The 12,999-nt window shown below is 38.4% G+C and overlaps 2 protein-coding genes across 2 annotated transcripts; one reads left to right on the forward strand and one right to left on the reverse strand.

Moving 5' to 3' along the window:
• Positions 1-1,488: 1,488 nt before the first annotated feature.
• Positions 1,489-7,625, forward strand: LOC117458007 (calpain-1 catalytic subunit-like). The gene is made up of 21 exons (XM_034098244.2): positions 1,489-1,728; positions 1,845-1,932; positions 2,174-2,289; positions 2,384-2,517; positions 3,206-3,398; positions 3,490-3,564; positions 3,660-3,745; positions 3,835-3,906; positions 4,230-4,387; positions 4,485-4,642; positions 4,756-4,767; positions 4,877-5,079; positions 5,445-5,526; positions 5,628-5,711; positions 5,795-5,852; positions 5,967-6,022; positions 6,161-6,229; positions 6,426-6,504; positions 6,639-6,752; positions 7,248-7,300; positions 7,599-7,625. The coding sequence occupies exons 1-21, from the start codon at positions 1,489-1,491 to the stop codon at positions 7,623-7,625; spliced, it is 2,157 nt and encodes a 718-aa protein (XP_033954135.1).
• Positions 7,626-7,847: 222 nt separating this feature from the next.
• Positions 7,848-12,546, reverse strand: nsrp1 (nuclear speckle splicing regulatory protein 1). Its single transcript, XM_034099455.2, has 7 exons — positions 12,477-12,546; positions 11,663-11,747; positions 11,492-11,548; positions 11,256-11,384; positions 10,502-10,709; positions 10,113-10,215; positions 7,848-10,003 (listed from the first exon to the last, which is right to left on the reverse strand). The coding sequence occupies exons 1-7, from the start codon at positions 12,494-12,496 to the stop codon at positions 9,028-9,030; spliced, it is 1,578 nt and encodes a 525-aa protein (XP_033955346.1). The 5' UTR covers positions 12,497-12,546; the 3' UTR covers positions 7,848-9,027.
• Between the last annotated feature and the right edge of the window lie 453 nt (positions 12,547-12,999).

A 12,999-nucleotide genomic window follows, 5' to 3' on the forward strand; every position in this document is an offset into this window, starting at 1 on the left:
AAGTGCAAGACACCACAGCATTTCAGAAAACACCACAGCATTTCAGAAAATGGCTCTGGCTGGCTCTGTCCAATCACAAACAAGAAGTGTTCTCCCTAAAGGAATACCCTTTCCGTCCAATGTGAAATGCTGTGGCGTTTTCTGAAATGCTGTGGTGTTTTCTGAAATGCTGTAGTGTTTTGTGAAATGCTGTGGTGTTTTGTGAAATGCTGTAGTGTCTTGCACTTCAGGGCCACCGTAGGCATGTCTAAACTTTTTTTTTAATTTACATAATTGAGAACCAGTATTTCGTTTTTCTGTATCATGACTCTGAACATGGCAAACATGCTTATTTTCACAAAAAAGGTTTTACAGCAAGGTACCACCCACTAGATTTATACTGCAAGCATATGGCATTACAAATGCAACATCTTTGGTCAATTTATATTTTACTACTAGAGTCTGTATAAGACAGATTCAAGCAATAAAAGGTATGCATTAATACATAATTTCTATTTTCTATAGTTTGCACTGAAGTAATGACCAATTCTGCCTTTTACAAAAGTAATTTTGGATTATTTAATCTCGTATCTGTTTTTCATAATGATGTTTTGTTGCTTTAAAAAATAAAATCTCACTTTGTAAGAAATATTTTCATGTTTGGTTTGTAAAACCTGTACTTCTCGTGACATGTCTTTTTTTGTCCTCTTAAATTGTTCTTTGGGTGATAGAGGAACACTCTTTGCCGGGGGGAAGTCTCCCTTATCCTAATTTCAAAATGGGTGGAGAAAGCACAACATTGTTCTTGTAAAATCCACTTTTAGAAAAATAAACTTAAATCTATTATACATACATTAAGAATGTATTGACATAACATGAATATGCTTCTTACTGTTCTTAGATTTGACCAAAAAGCACTGCTTAAAATACATTTGAGTTTTATCCCAGCAGACAATGACTTTTTTTCTGCACTTTGTTGGTTTAAAAAAACAACACATTCATAGCAAAAGATATTAGTAGGCTAGTAGTCTTAGTAGTATTTTACATTTAAGTTTCTCCACAGTTCACAACTATGTAAACAAGTTCCTGCACATCTACAGTAAACACAGTGAGAACAAATGGAAATAAGAGAAAGAACACATGTAACAGGAAGAGAATGTGTCAGGTGATATTTCCTTGGAGGTGTTGACAAGATTTTTTTTCTGCCACAAGCCTCCCAGCCCCCTGCCATTTGGGCTTTTCTCTACATGCTATACATTCTGGGGGGCAGGTCTGGTTGTAGCCTTGGGCAATACAGAGAGAATATAAGAGAAGTTAATTCTGCTGCAGAAACCAGACCTGGAACCTCCAAGTCTCTCATCTTGAAAGAAGCAGCAGTCGGTTACAGCCATCTCACAGGTAACTATCTCCAACCATCTTTTAAACACAACACAGCTGTGCCATTTCAAACAAGACTAGCAATTATCTTATTTTATCTTTTTGTGTGTCTTTCTGAAGCCTCTTGTCAACATGCCTGGACTTGGATCATGCACCTCTATCATCAACCTGCGCTTCCAAGAAGGCAGCGAGGGAAGTCCTTCCAACCCTGCCAAGTTCAAGAACCAAGACTTTGCGCAGCTGAAAGATAACCACCTCCGCAGAGGCCGGCAGTTTGTGGACCGCACCTTCCCACCTGACAGCAGCTCTCTGGGAGACCTGCCGGAGCTCAGCAGTCGGCAGGAATCCCAAGTGAAATGGCTTCGACCAGCAGTAAAATACTTTAAAATATATTATATCATAGTACACATATTTAAGGTTTTTCTTATGCAAATGTTTTTCTTACATGCTAGCTCTTATCTGATTCACTTCCTCTTTGTTGTGTCCAGGAAATCCTGAAAAATCAAAACAACTCCAAAGAAGCTATTTTCTGTACCAAAGGAGCCTCACGCTTTGACTTTGGTCAAGGCGCTGTAGGTGAGCAAGAAGACAACACAAAAAGAATACATATTTACTATGTATATAGACTTTTTGCACTACTTTGTATTTTTTGTATTTTATTATATATATTGGATTGTTGAAGGAGCTCAGGTCATAAGATTTGTATCTCTGTAAGTATTTCTACACTGTAGCTTTGTGCATATGACAATAACATCTTTGAATCTTTGAAAAAAATCTTGTTAAGGAAAACATTTCACTTAATTTGTTCATTCACCAGGTAACTGCTGGTTTCTGGCTGCGATTTCCTCACTGACCTTCCGCAAAGCCCTGATGTTGCAAGTCGTGCCTATGGATCAGAACTTCAACAACCATGCAGGGATATTTCACTTCAGGGTAAGGAATACTTTTCTGTCAGCGTCTTTAAACAATGTTTTCACAACTAGTCATCAGCTAACTTGTCCTCTTTTACTCGTCCTTTCTGTGTCAGTTCTGGAGGTTTGGCAAGTGGGTGGATGTTGTCATTGATGACTACCTGCCAGTAATGAACAATCAGCTGCTGTCTGTGCGCTCCAAAAATGGAAATGAGTTCTGGGCTCCTCTGATGGAGAAAGCTTATGCCAAGTATGAAACCCCCTCACAACACATGAAATACTACCTTAGCAAAATGGAGGCAACACACTACAGGCAAACACGTGTCTTAATTAAAGAAACTCCGAAAGTCTAATGGTGATATCTATTAGTTCAATACATATTTTTTAAAAATAATTTTAAACTTCTCATCCAACTTCTATCGCTGGAATACATATACAAGACATTTGTATTTAATAGCATATTTTTCTCCGCTTTAGTATTACTTACATACACCATACATTCACGTTGCATTCCTTTCTGTATCCTAAAGCTTTTACATTTATCACTTATAGTCAGATTTACATAACATTTAATTTTTAAGATGGTGAAAATGTAAAAACAGATGTAATAGCTGTTGACACTATTTTTATAGTATAGTATAGTAGATACACAATACACTCAAAAATGTGGACTATTAGTCAATGAAACAAACATTTTTAACCTGGCTTTATCAGTGTTCAGATTTATTTTCCAGAAATGTATACATATTATTACTTATTAAATTAGATAATGCCTTATTGGCAGATTTAAACATACAATTTAAGAAAGTGTGTTATAAAAGAATGAAAAAGTAATCAAGTGGTGAAGTTACCTTTCATACCTTATCCCTTTCATAGACCTTTTGTGTCCCCTAATCTCACCATGGATTATAGATGTCTTTTGTTGTTGTCTCCCTCAGGGTGTGCGGATCGTACACAGACATGAATGCTGGTTTGCCATCAGAGGCCTGCAAGGATTTCTGTGGAGGCGTGAACGTGGATTACAAACTCCAGGAAGTCCACTCTGCAGGACATGATGACAAGCTGTGGAGCTCACTGTCCAACGCCAGCAGCTGCAACTCCATGATCTGCTGCGGAACAGCCCAGAAAGGGGTAAGAACTCATCGCTTTAGGGCAGAGAAGGGGCGGGGGGGCAATAAACATTCAGGTCACTGGTGTGATTTAACTTGTTTGTCTCTTTCAGGGTGTGTTGGTGAACACTGTATCCAACTCTGGTATTGTTGATGCACATGCCTATTCTGTCACAGCAGTCACTGAGGTAAGGTGAACATAGAGAATATTTTAAAATAAAAGTTTTTGGGGTTGCCTGCAATGTTTTGTTCTGATTGTGTCAATTTCTCATTTCCCATTAAGATTAACTATCGCGGCTCCAAAGTGAGGCTGGTGCGACTCTTCAACCCGTGGGGCAGAAAAGAGTGGACCGGAAACTGGAGTGACAAGTACGTTCATTAATCATACATATGTACATCTTAAAGCAACACATATAGCCTATACACTGAACTACAACTAATGACTTTGTATTTCTCAGGTCCGACAGGTGGCAAAGAGTTAGCCCAAATGATCGGGCAAAGTGTGAGGACCGCGACGATGGAGAGTTCTGGTAAATTTGCCATATCAATGGAGTTTTCACACTTTTTTAATTTGTTACCACCTGTAAAGTAATAATGCAGAACCATGTGCTCTCCTGGTCATAAAAAAACTGCTCAGGGTCAAACACTTCAGAAGGTCTCTATATAGTGAAGCCTGACAATGAATCATCAAGAACAACATGTACTTTATTGATGAAGATAAACACACAGTAGAAATAAAGGCAATTTAGTCGTTTCAGTCCTTTAGTTGGATATAGACTGCCATTTTAGTTTTGTTTCTGACTCCCAATGGTTGACATCTGGCCTTTTCTTTTGCATATCTTTCTCTTTCCAGGATGGAGTTAAAGGACTTCTGTCTTCATTTCTCCATGTTGTTCATCTGCTGTGAGAACCCCAACTTTATCGATGGCGACGTCACCTGCCAGTGGCAAAGCCAGACTTACGATGGCAAATGGACAGCTGGGAGATCTGCAGGCGGCAGCTTGTCTAACCGTGAGATCAGATTTTTTTCCTTTGTGCAAGTGCAAAAAACCACCACACTGTCTCTGGAGTGTCATGTGACATTTTTCATGTTTTTCATCGCCCGTAGGTTCCTTTGAAACAAACCCTCAGTATCGCATGAAGGTGAATATCATTGACAAGTCAGAGAAGGAAGACAAAAACATCGTCCTTACTCTGATGCAGAAACCTAGGCAGGAGAATCGCAAAAGGCAATCAACTTACCCAATTGGGATCAGCGTCTTTAAGGTTTGCATCCTGTTTTCTTTGGTTTATTAAATATTAAATAATGATTAAGTAGTACTCTGCATTTATGACTAATTTTAAAACTTGCATCTTTCCTCCCTTTTCACATCCAACAGATTCCACCAGGGGTAAGAACAAATATCACACTTTGCCTGTGCACTAAAAGCTAATTTCCACATTTAAATAACCTTTAGTTAGGAGTTTTATACAACTAAATAAGGTTTATATTCTTCCCAGACAACATCGGGCCGCCTGAGTATCAACCAACTTTACCAATTGCAAAGACAGAAGGATACACAGATGTACACCTATGTGAGGGAGCTGGTTGAGATGCACAGCATGGAGCCTGGAGAGTATTTGATCGTCCCCTCCACCATGGATCCTTACCAGAGTGCAGATTTCATTCTAACCATCTTCTCCAAGACCGATGCCCAGATCACGTAAGGACTTGCTCATATTTCAGGAGACCTTTATACCAAAGCAAGAACTGCTCATGTCAATATCTGACCCATTCTTTGCTGAAATGATTGAAAGCAATACACCGTGCATATGACATGGTGAGGCTCAAGTCACATCCATGGGTATATTTTGGGGTAATTTGAGAATATAGTAAGCTGAGGATAAGTTTACTTTCTACTTATTTAGAGGCTGTTATTTTACTAACCCACACCGAAATGTGTGTAGAAGTATCTGATACTAAATTAGCACTTAAAACAACTTTAAAGTATGCTAGTCAAAAGTCAAACATTTATTTTCGAAACATATTATTATAGATTTGTATTAACATATTCTCCTATGCATCCAGTCTCCATGATGAAGATGATAAGGACGAGTATGACCACGAGGACGAGAAGAAGGAGGAGGGGGGGGACCTAGTTCTTCCTGAGGTAAGAAACTAAAATAAATCGTGAATACTTTAGCTGCGAGTTAGAGAGGGCAAGTTTAGTTTGCCGATTTGCTGTCTGATTCATTAACTTGTCGTCTTTAGGTACCAACCGACAACAAAAAGCCTGAGGAGGAAACCTCTGACAACAAGGCTCTCCGTGATCTCTTCAACCGATACGCTGATCAGGTGGGTCATTTTTCTCACACATCCACCCGCTTGTCCATTTAAACCTTCTCTGATCTCAAACAATCATACTTTTTTCATCTTAGTTTGGTGAGCTGAAGGACAGGCAGCTCAGGATGCTCCTGAATGACAACTTCCCGCATGGTGAGTTGCTATCACATGTGCATTGAAAAACATTCAAAATCCTAATTTATTTCTTGTGCATCACAGATTTGTCAGACCTGTTACTTTGAGTGTGTCTGTGTCTGTCATTCACAGGCACCTGGAATGGCTTTGGTTACGATACCTGCAGTAGCATGATCGCTATGTTTGATGTATCCTTTAAAGAAAAAAATGTTTATCTTGTAAATAACAACACTAGAAAGTCAAGATTTAAATACCGATATGTAAGCACCGATTTTTTAAATGTCATCTGTCATCCGTTTATGATGAGACATCCTTAACGTGCAAAGGTCGACAAAAAAATGACAATGACCCTCGTCGAGTTCACATCTCTCTGGAAGAAAATAAATGAATACAAGGTAATGCAGCAAAAATGGGCACTAAACAGACTAATTTAACCTCATATTTATCAATCAGAATCAATATACTTGGAATGTATAATGTTATATTCATTATTTCCCCAAGATTCTTCTCTCAAAATAGTAGACTCAACTTATTTCAATAACCTAACATGCATGTTTAAGGTTCAAATTAAATTAAACATTGTTTTTGCAGCAACACTTTCATCGTGCAGATGTGAATAAGAATGGATCCCTGACTGACAGAGAGCTCAACATGGCAATAAAGACTGCAGGTAACACTAGTTTCCTATTTAAATACTGTTAAAACATGTTAATAAGCTTCTACCCGACTCAAAACAGGCAAACACACTTCATATTCTGGACATTAACAGCAGTACTTGTCCTTCTTTCCTTGTCTCAGAACCAGAGATTGACGTTAACAGCAGTCTGGTGAGGCTGATGACCTTCCGTTACTCAGACTTTGAAGCCACCACCATGGAGGGCTTCATCTCACTCATGTTACGCCTGGGCAAAACAACAAGTGAGTGAAATGGCAACAACCAATCTAATCATTAACAGTTTTGATACATTTTAATTCTATTTGTTCAGAATCAAGCGGGCACTAAGTCTAAATGCTGCAAACTGAACAGCACACCGCTTTATGACAAATGTGTGCACAGTATCATATCTTATAGGATATTTCTCTATATTATTTTATATAATTTTATAAATTAGGGTTGGCTTTGGCACAGTGGGCTAGAGCGTTGATCATCAGATCAAGGGGCGTTGGGGAACATATTTTCGAAACCCGCCTCGGCTAACACTGTGTCAGGCCGTTGTGTCCTCGGGCAAGACACTTCACCCTAATTGGCTCCTGTGGGTATTGTCCACAGTAATAACTGTTACATGTCTAATATGTGTAATATATCGTGGAAAGCACTTTGAGATCCTGGAAAAGCCCTCGAATAAAAATGTAAGGAATTATTATTATATTAAAATGTGTTTCAATCTTATGTATGTCTGATCATCTTTACAGGTACCTTCAAGGACAACTCAACAGATGGAGTTATCAACTTCTCTTGGGAGGAGGCAAGTCTGTTTCCACTTAATGCCATTTATTATATTTCTTTCTCAAGGCATCGAAACACAAAAAGAAAAGCATAAATAATGACATAAAGATGTTAAGGAGTAACAAGTAAATATTTTACTTTGAAATAGTGTTTTAGTATATTAAAGTAGCATAAAAGGGAAAAAGCTCAGTACAGTTCCTGAGTAAATAGTTCCACCACTGTAGTGTGTGGCTAACTATGTGCAGATAAAAGTAATGTATTAAGGATAACAATTAAAGATACTAACATTTCTAGAAACTGCCTTTCTTCTGTTTCAGTGGACCGAGTTCTCCATGTACAACTAGACTCAAGAGTACACAGAAGACACGAGAGAAGATTCCTACAAGCAAACGCTGCTTTAAGAGAATAAATGTCTTCCTGTGCAAAACCTGTAACATGTTTCTCTGATCAAATTGTGAAATAAACATTGTTGCCTTCTGAATCATGAGCTGAAATCTGAATTTGTGATCACATTTTAACGCCAAACTGTAACCGTGCAATACAAATAAAGGCGACGGAAGAAGGTGGACCAGAAATCATTTTATTAACTCATCACCGACTACATTGGAAAGATACAAAAACTCAACAAGTGTTCAAACCAGTGGCTCACATGTTGTGCTACATTTCCTCCACGTTATAATGTTTCTTATGTACATTCTCCTCATTCCTGTGTGTGATGTTACGAGGGGCTCTCCGTCAAAACTCATACTTACAAGTCAGTGTCCTTATTTCACAATTATAAATCAGAACTCCATAAATGTAAGTCCCAAAGAAAGAAAGATATTACTTTCCAGTTCTTTCTTGTCACTAGAGGCCATCAGCACTCAGCTGTTTGAATCAACCCTCTGCAGCGTAGTGGAGAGGCAATATATATATATATATATATATATATATATAAAAAAATCGTCAACAAATCCAATGAAAGATTCAAATAAATCCTAACAATTCTGCATAGCCAAAGCCTGGCATAACTTCATATTGTCACAGCTACTTCTATTCTTATCCAAAGCTTCTTTTACATCAATAAGCAAAAATGTTCTACTCATTGTAATTGCTTTAAGTGCTGTTAATACCCAATAGTATACCAAATGTACTGCAAATAGTTCTCATCAAATGCCCTTTTTACTCATGTTTGAGGAACATTTGCTAACAATGTAGGGCTGCAACTAATAATAATTGTCTTTATATATATATCGATCATTTTCTAAATTAATCAAATAATCCTTTGGTCTATAAAATGTCAGGAAACTGTCAACAAAAGTCCTTCAGATTCTCTTAAAGTCAAAGGGAATGTCTTTAAATGTCTTACTGTATGTTGGTCCAACACCCAAAAACAAGTTATTTAATATTATTTAAAAACAGAGAAATACAAGAAATCTCCATATCTTATATCCTGACATTTTTATATGAAAAACTCCTTTATGATTAATTGATTCTCAAAATAGTAGTCAATGACCTTTCTGTTGATGGACTTATGGATAAGTTTACTTTTCTTTGCAGCTCTACTACACTAACATTAGGAAATCATTGAGCCTTGAAAAGAAAATCTGTTTTTGGTAAACAGGGCAAAAGTATTGACAAAAGAGGACACTCACTTATGTAGGTTTTGATCTTTTCATTTGATTTGTTGAGAAATAAATGACATTTCATTAGCCTCATCCTAGTTATTGAGATAGAGTTGATTTGAAACTCTTTGCTGCACAGCTCTCAATCCTCCTCCTTCTCGATATACGTCTTACAGGCCGAGCGTTCCATCTGTCTGGCCAGGTATCTCTCTCTGGCCGTACTCACAGCCTGATCCGTGCTGCGCTTTGCAAACTTGTTTCCCTTCTCCTCCGTTGTTTCCTCTTTCCCCTCACCTTCCTGATTCTGTTTGTCGTCTTTTTCCCCTGTGTCCTCTCTGACTGCTTCCTTCTCTTCAGGATCTTTTTCTTCCCCCTTCACTTCTTTCTCCTTTTCTGCTTCCTTCTCTTCAGGATCTTTTTCTTCCCTCTTCACTTCTTTCTCCTTCTCTTCAGGATCTTTTTCTTCCCTCTTCACTTCTTTCTCCTTCTCTTCAGGATATTTTTCTTCCCTCTTCACTTCTTTCTCTGCATCCTTTTCTTCCCTCTTCACTTCTTTCTCCTTTTCTGGTTCCTTCTTTCCCTCCTTCTCTTCTTCCTGAACTTTGTCCTTTCGCTTGTCTTCATCTGGATTCCTCCTCATCTCTCTTTCCCCATTCCTATCCCTCTCTCTCTCCCTAGGGCTCCTATCCCTCTTCCTGTGCCTGTCTTCCCTCTCTGTATCCTTTCCTCTGCTTCTGTCATCATCTCGGCCTCTGTCTCTGTCTCTCCTTCCGTCCCTGTCGTCTCTTCTTCCTCCATGCCTGTCATCCCTTTCTCTTCCCCTGTCTCTGTTTCTGTCTCTATCTCTGTCCCGTGCTCGGTCTCTGTCTTGATCTCTGTGGCTCTTCTTATGTCTTTCCTTCTCTCTCTCCTTCTCCTCTGTGCTCCCCGATGAAGGTGACCTCTGTCTGTATTGACGTTTTGAGTGTGCGAGGCCTGCCCCAGGCTTGCTAAACCCAGCTTGCTGCTCATGTCCCTCCTCACTGTCGCTGCAGGAACTTGGGATATTGTCATGGGATGTAGATGAGGGAACAGGTGACATCCTCTCCGTGTCTTTTGAAACCTTGGAGTTTTCAGTTCTGGGGAAGTACAGAGAGATACAAATAAAGGTTCAGACATTTTCTTTTTAAATAATGTGTGTGCTTGTCGTGTTTATGGAGGATCAAGTAATGTGGATTAATGACTGACTTGATTTCAGAGCGATCAGGTATCGCCTCTTCTCCTACTGTCTGATTCAGCAGGTGCCGGTAGAAGCCGCTCAGGTCTTTTTGTTTCTTCACGTCCAAAGCCGCTAAACAAACAAAAATAATTCAACAGATTATTTAAATTGTTCCTAAAAGTGGCCTCTTTTCAACAATATTTTAATCCTGTTTTAGTTGTGTTGTTGTGCTCTAAAGTAGGAGATCGGTTTTTTGGCAGCACAAATCTTTTTACAATATCCAGATAACAAAAAGTTGCTATGGGCAAATCCAATTTAACATACATGCTGATGTTGATTTGAAAGTTTTACCATATCATTAACAACAAAAATCTTCTCTGCCTGCATCTACAAAACAGTAATGAAGGATCAGTCTAACCTTCCATCGCCGCCACTCTTTTCTCTTTCTCCAGCTCCTCCTTCTGCTCCAGCAGTTTTTGCTTGTAGGCGGATGTAACGTAAGCGTCTTTATCAGCAAACTCTTCTCCCTCTGCCTCTCTTTCCTTCTGGATCTTCCGCTCATCCCTTCGTTCTTGTTCTTTTTTTCGGTCCTCGACTGCTCTCAATAACTGGTGGATGTATTTTGGCTGTAATAAAAGACACACAGGCAAAGTTGTTGATGTTCAGGAAGAAGGTTAAAAGGTAGGGTAGGTAAGAATGGAGAAGCCAGCTCGAGTGCGCTAGAATTTGAAAGTACGCAGCCGAAAAAAATCTGCCCCTTCCTTCAGACTTCCTTACAGAGCCCCTCCTCCAACACACACGAACGCGCACATGACCAATGAGGGCACGAGATAAGTTTGTGCACAGAGGGAAGGCTGACAGGCAGATAGGCCATCCAGTTACTTTAGCCGGGCCAGCTAAAATGATTGGTCGTGCTTTTTACAGTACCACGGCTTCCACAGATGACATTTTTTAATGTATTTAAGAGCATTCCATGGAATATAACAAAAAGTGTTTCTGAAGTGAATCACCCACCGTACCTTTAAGTTCACATTTTGGCTTTTTTTATTCACCAGTAGTTGTCACAATTGTTTTAGCAAAGTGCATGCTGGGCTGTCTTTCTGACCATTACATCAGAAATCTCAGACATGACAAATGCAGCTATAAAAAGTGTTGAAGATAAATGAAATTACCTTTTTGTCAACACCTCCCAACATTTTTTTTTTGTTGTCAATTCTCTGTTTTTGAATGTCATCGTACACAGCATCGTAGTCATATACAGTGCTGTCCTCTTGCAGGGCTTTATGCATCTCCAAACGTGTCTTTGGACAGAGAGGGAGAGAAAAAGAAAAGGGAAATGTAAATCACACAACAAGGGAATAACGGTTTGTTGAAAAATCACGTCAAGCTTGGAAATTCCTCCTTTTACCTGCTTCATCATTTTCTTTTTGACAGCTTCTTTCTGAAGACTCTCCCCAACAGTGGTCTAGGAAACAAAACACATTTAGTATATTTGGACATACGTCAGCTTGAAAGCCAATGTTTTTATTTTTTATACATTTCTATTGTTCTGCTTATAAAAATGCAAAGGTGTATCTACCTCATCATCGGAGTCATCCTCGAACACTGAGTGTTTCTGCACAGTCTTTGACAATCCTTTCCTCTGTGACAAGACAAGTCCATACCTGTATCAGGAAACAAAGCTTTTTAAACCCTTTCATACCAAAGTCATCTGTACATTTATTCCACATGCAAGTTGTATTTCCATTACTGCTACACTGCATACCTAGGATTATAATTGTTCTATATATTGTTATTTTTACTGCACCTCAGAGTTAGTTACTTTGAAGATTCCGTTTTTATTAGGGATTAAACTATCCAGCAGTGTAGAACGTTTTGAAAAGGAGCTCCACCTTTACTAGTTAAAAGATTAAAGTGATGAACACACAATACAATAATATTATAGATGTATTTATTATTCTCAAAGGTGTCATCCATTATAAATATAATGAGGACTACTTGTCCTGTTTAAGAGACAGGTGACTTTATGCAAACATACGGTTACACGACTATAACATATGCGGAGTCTCATAGTTTTAATTATGTTAGCTATGAAACTCTTCTTGACAGTTTTTCAATTGGTTGGGCATAAACCATATTTTATCAGCTCTTTATACTGGCGTGGCTGCATTAATAGCGAGGTTAGCATAACGTTAGCATATCGGTAACTAGCTTCAGGAGCAGCAGGGGACAAACCACTATTTTCATCAATAATCCTCCACTGTATACCTAGAGCTGCTACATAAATTAAAGCTCTTTATCAAAACTATATCTACAACCCTGACAAAGTGAACCACTCGTCTCTTAATGTTAATCACACAGTAGCTAATCAAGTTAGCCTTGTCTTTACTCACTGTTTTGTAGGGAACGCCATCTTGCTCTGCTGACTGTGAACGGGTACGACAGATTCGACACAATATTTTAGATCAGTCAATCATGTTAACTTTTGCTATGTTTGATTTCAGTAGCTTTTAAAATGTAGCTACCGTATACATTACCGATATTTTTTTGCATACATTTATATACAGTAATTGCTTCGATTATGTTTTCGTCAGGTCTTGGGAACGTGCAAACATCTATAGATTGAAGCAAGATTGATGAACAAAATATGAATGATCTTTTATCTGTGATTTGTACAATATGAGAATACATTTAATATACTGTGATATTAAAACCATAACACATATCACTGTGCCACCTGAAAAAACATTACAATGATAAATTGTTATTTTAATGCCAACAGATGGCGTTATTGCTTCAAATTATAGCTACAAATCATTGATCAGTCTCTTTCAAATAACATAATATTTATTTTGGGTAAAGCTCGGGTCTACACACAGAGAAAACTGTCGTGATCACATGCAGAGAAGCTAAAGT

This window comes from Pseudochaenichthys georgianus, chromosome 14 (genome assembly GCF_902827115.2).
Source record: "Pseudochaenichthys georgianus chromosome 14, fPseGeo1.2, whole genome shotgun sequence".
NCBI classification, from domain to species: domain Eukaryota; kingdom Metazoa; phylum Chordata; class Actinopteri; order Perciformes; family Channichthyidae; genus Pseudochaenichthys; species Pseudochaenichthys georgianus.

Bases quoted from the DNA above. Each gene is read 5' to 3' on its own strand.
- nsrp1 (XM_034099455.2), bottom strand. From the start codon at position 12,496: ATGGCGTTCCCTACAAAACA. The intron at 11,748-12,476 runs GTGAGTAAAGAC...TTCCTGATACAG, and splicing joins ATGGCGTTCCCTACAAAACA to GTATGGACTTGTCTTGTCAC. The intron at 10,710-11,255 runs GTAATTTCATTT...CTTTTATTACAG, and splicing joins TGGGAGGTGTTGACAAAAAG to CCAAAATACATCCACCAGTT.
- LOC117458007 (XM_034098244.2), top strand. From the start codon at position 1,489: ATGCCTGGACTTGGATCATGCACCTCTATCATCAACCTGCGCTTCCAA. The intron at 3,907-4,229 runs GTAAATTTGCCA...TTCTCTTTCCAG, and splicing joins CGCGACGATGGAGAGTTCTG to GATGGAGTTAAAGGACTTCT. The intron at 7,301-7,598 runs GCAAGTCTGTTT...CTTCTGTTTCAG, and splicing joins TCAACTTCTCTTGGGAGGAG to TGGACCGAGTTCTCCATGTA.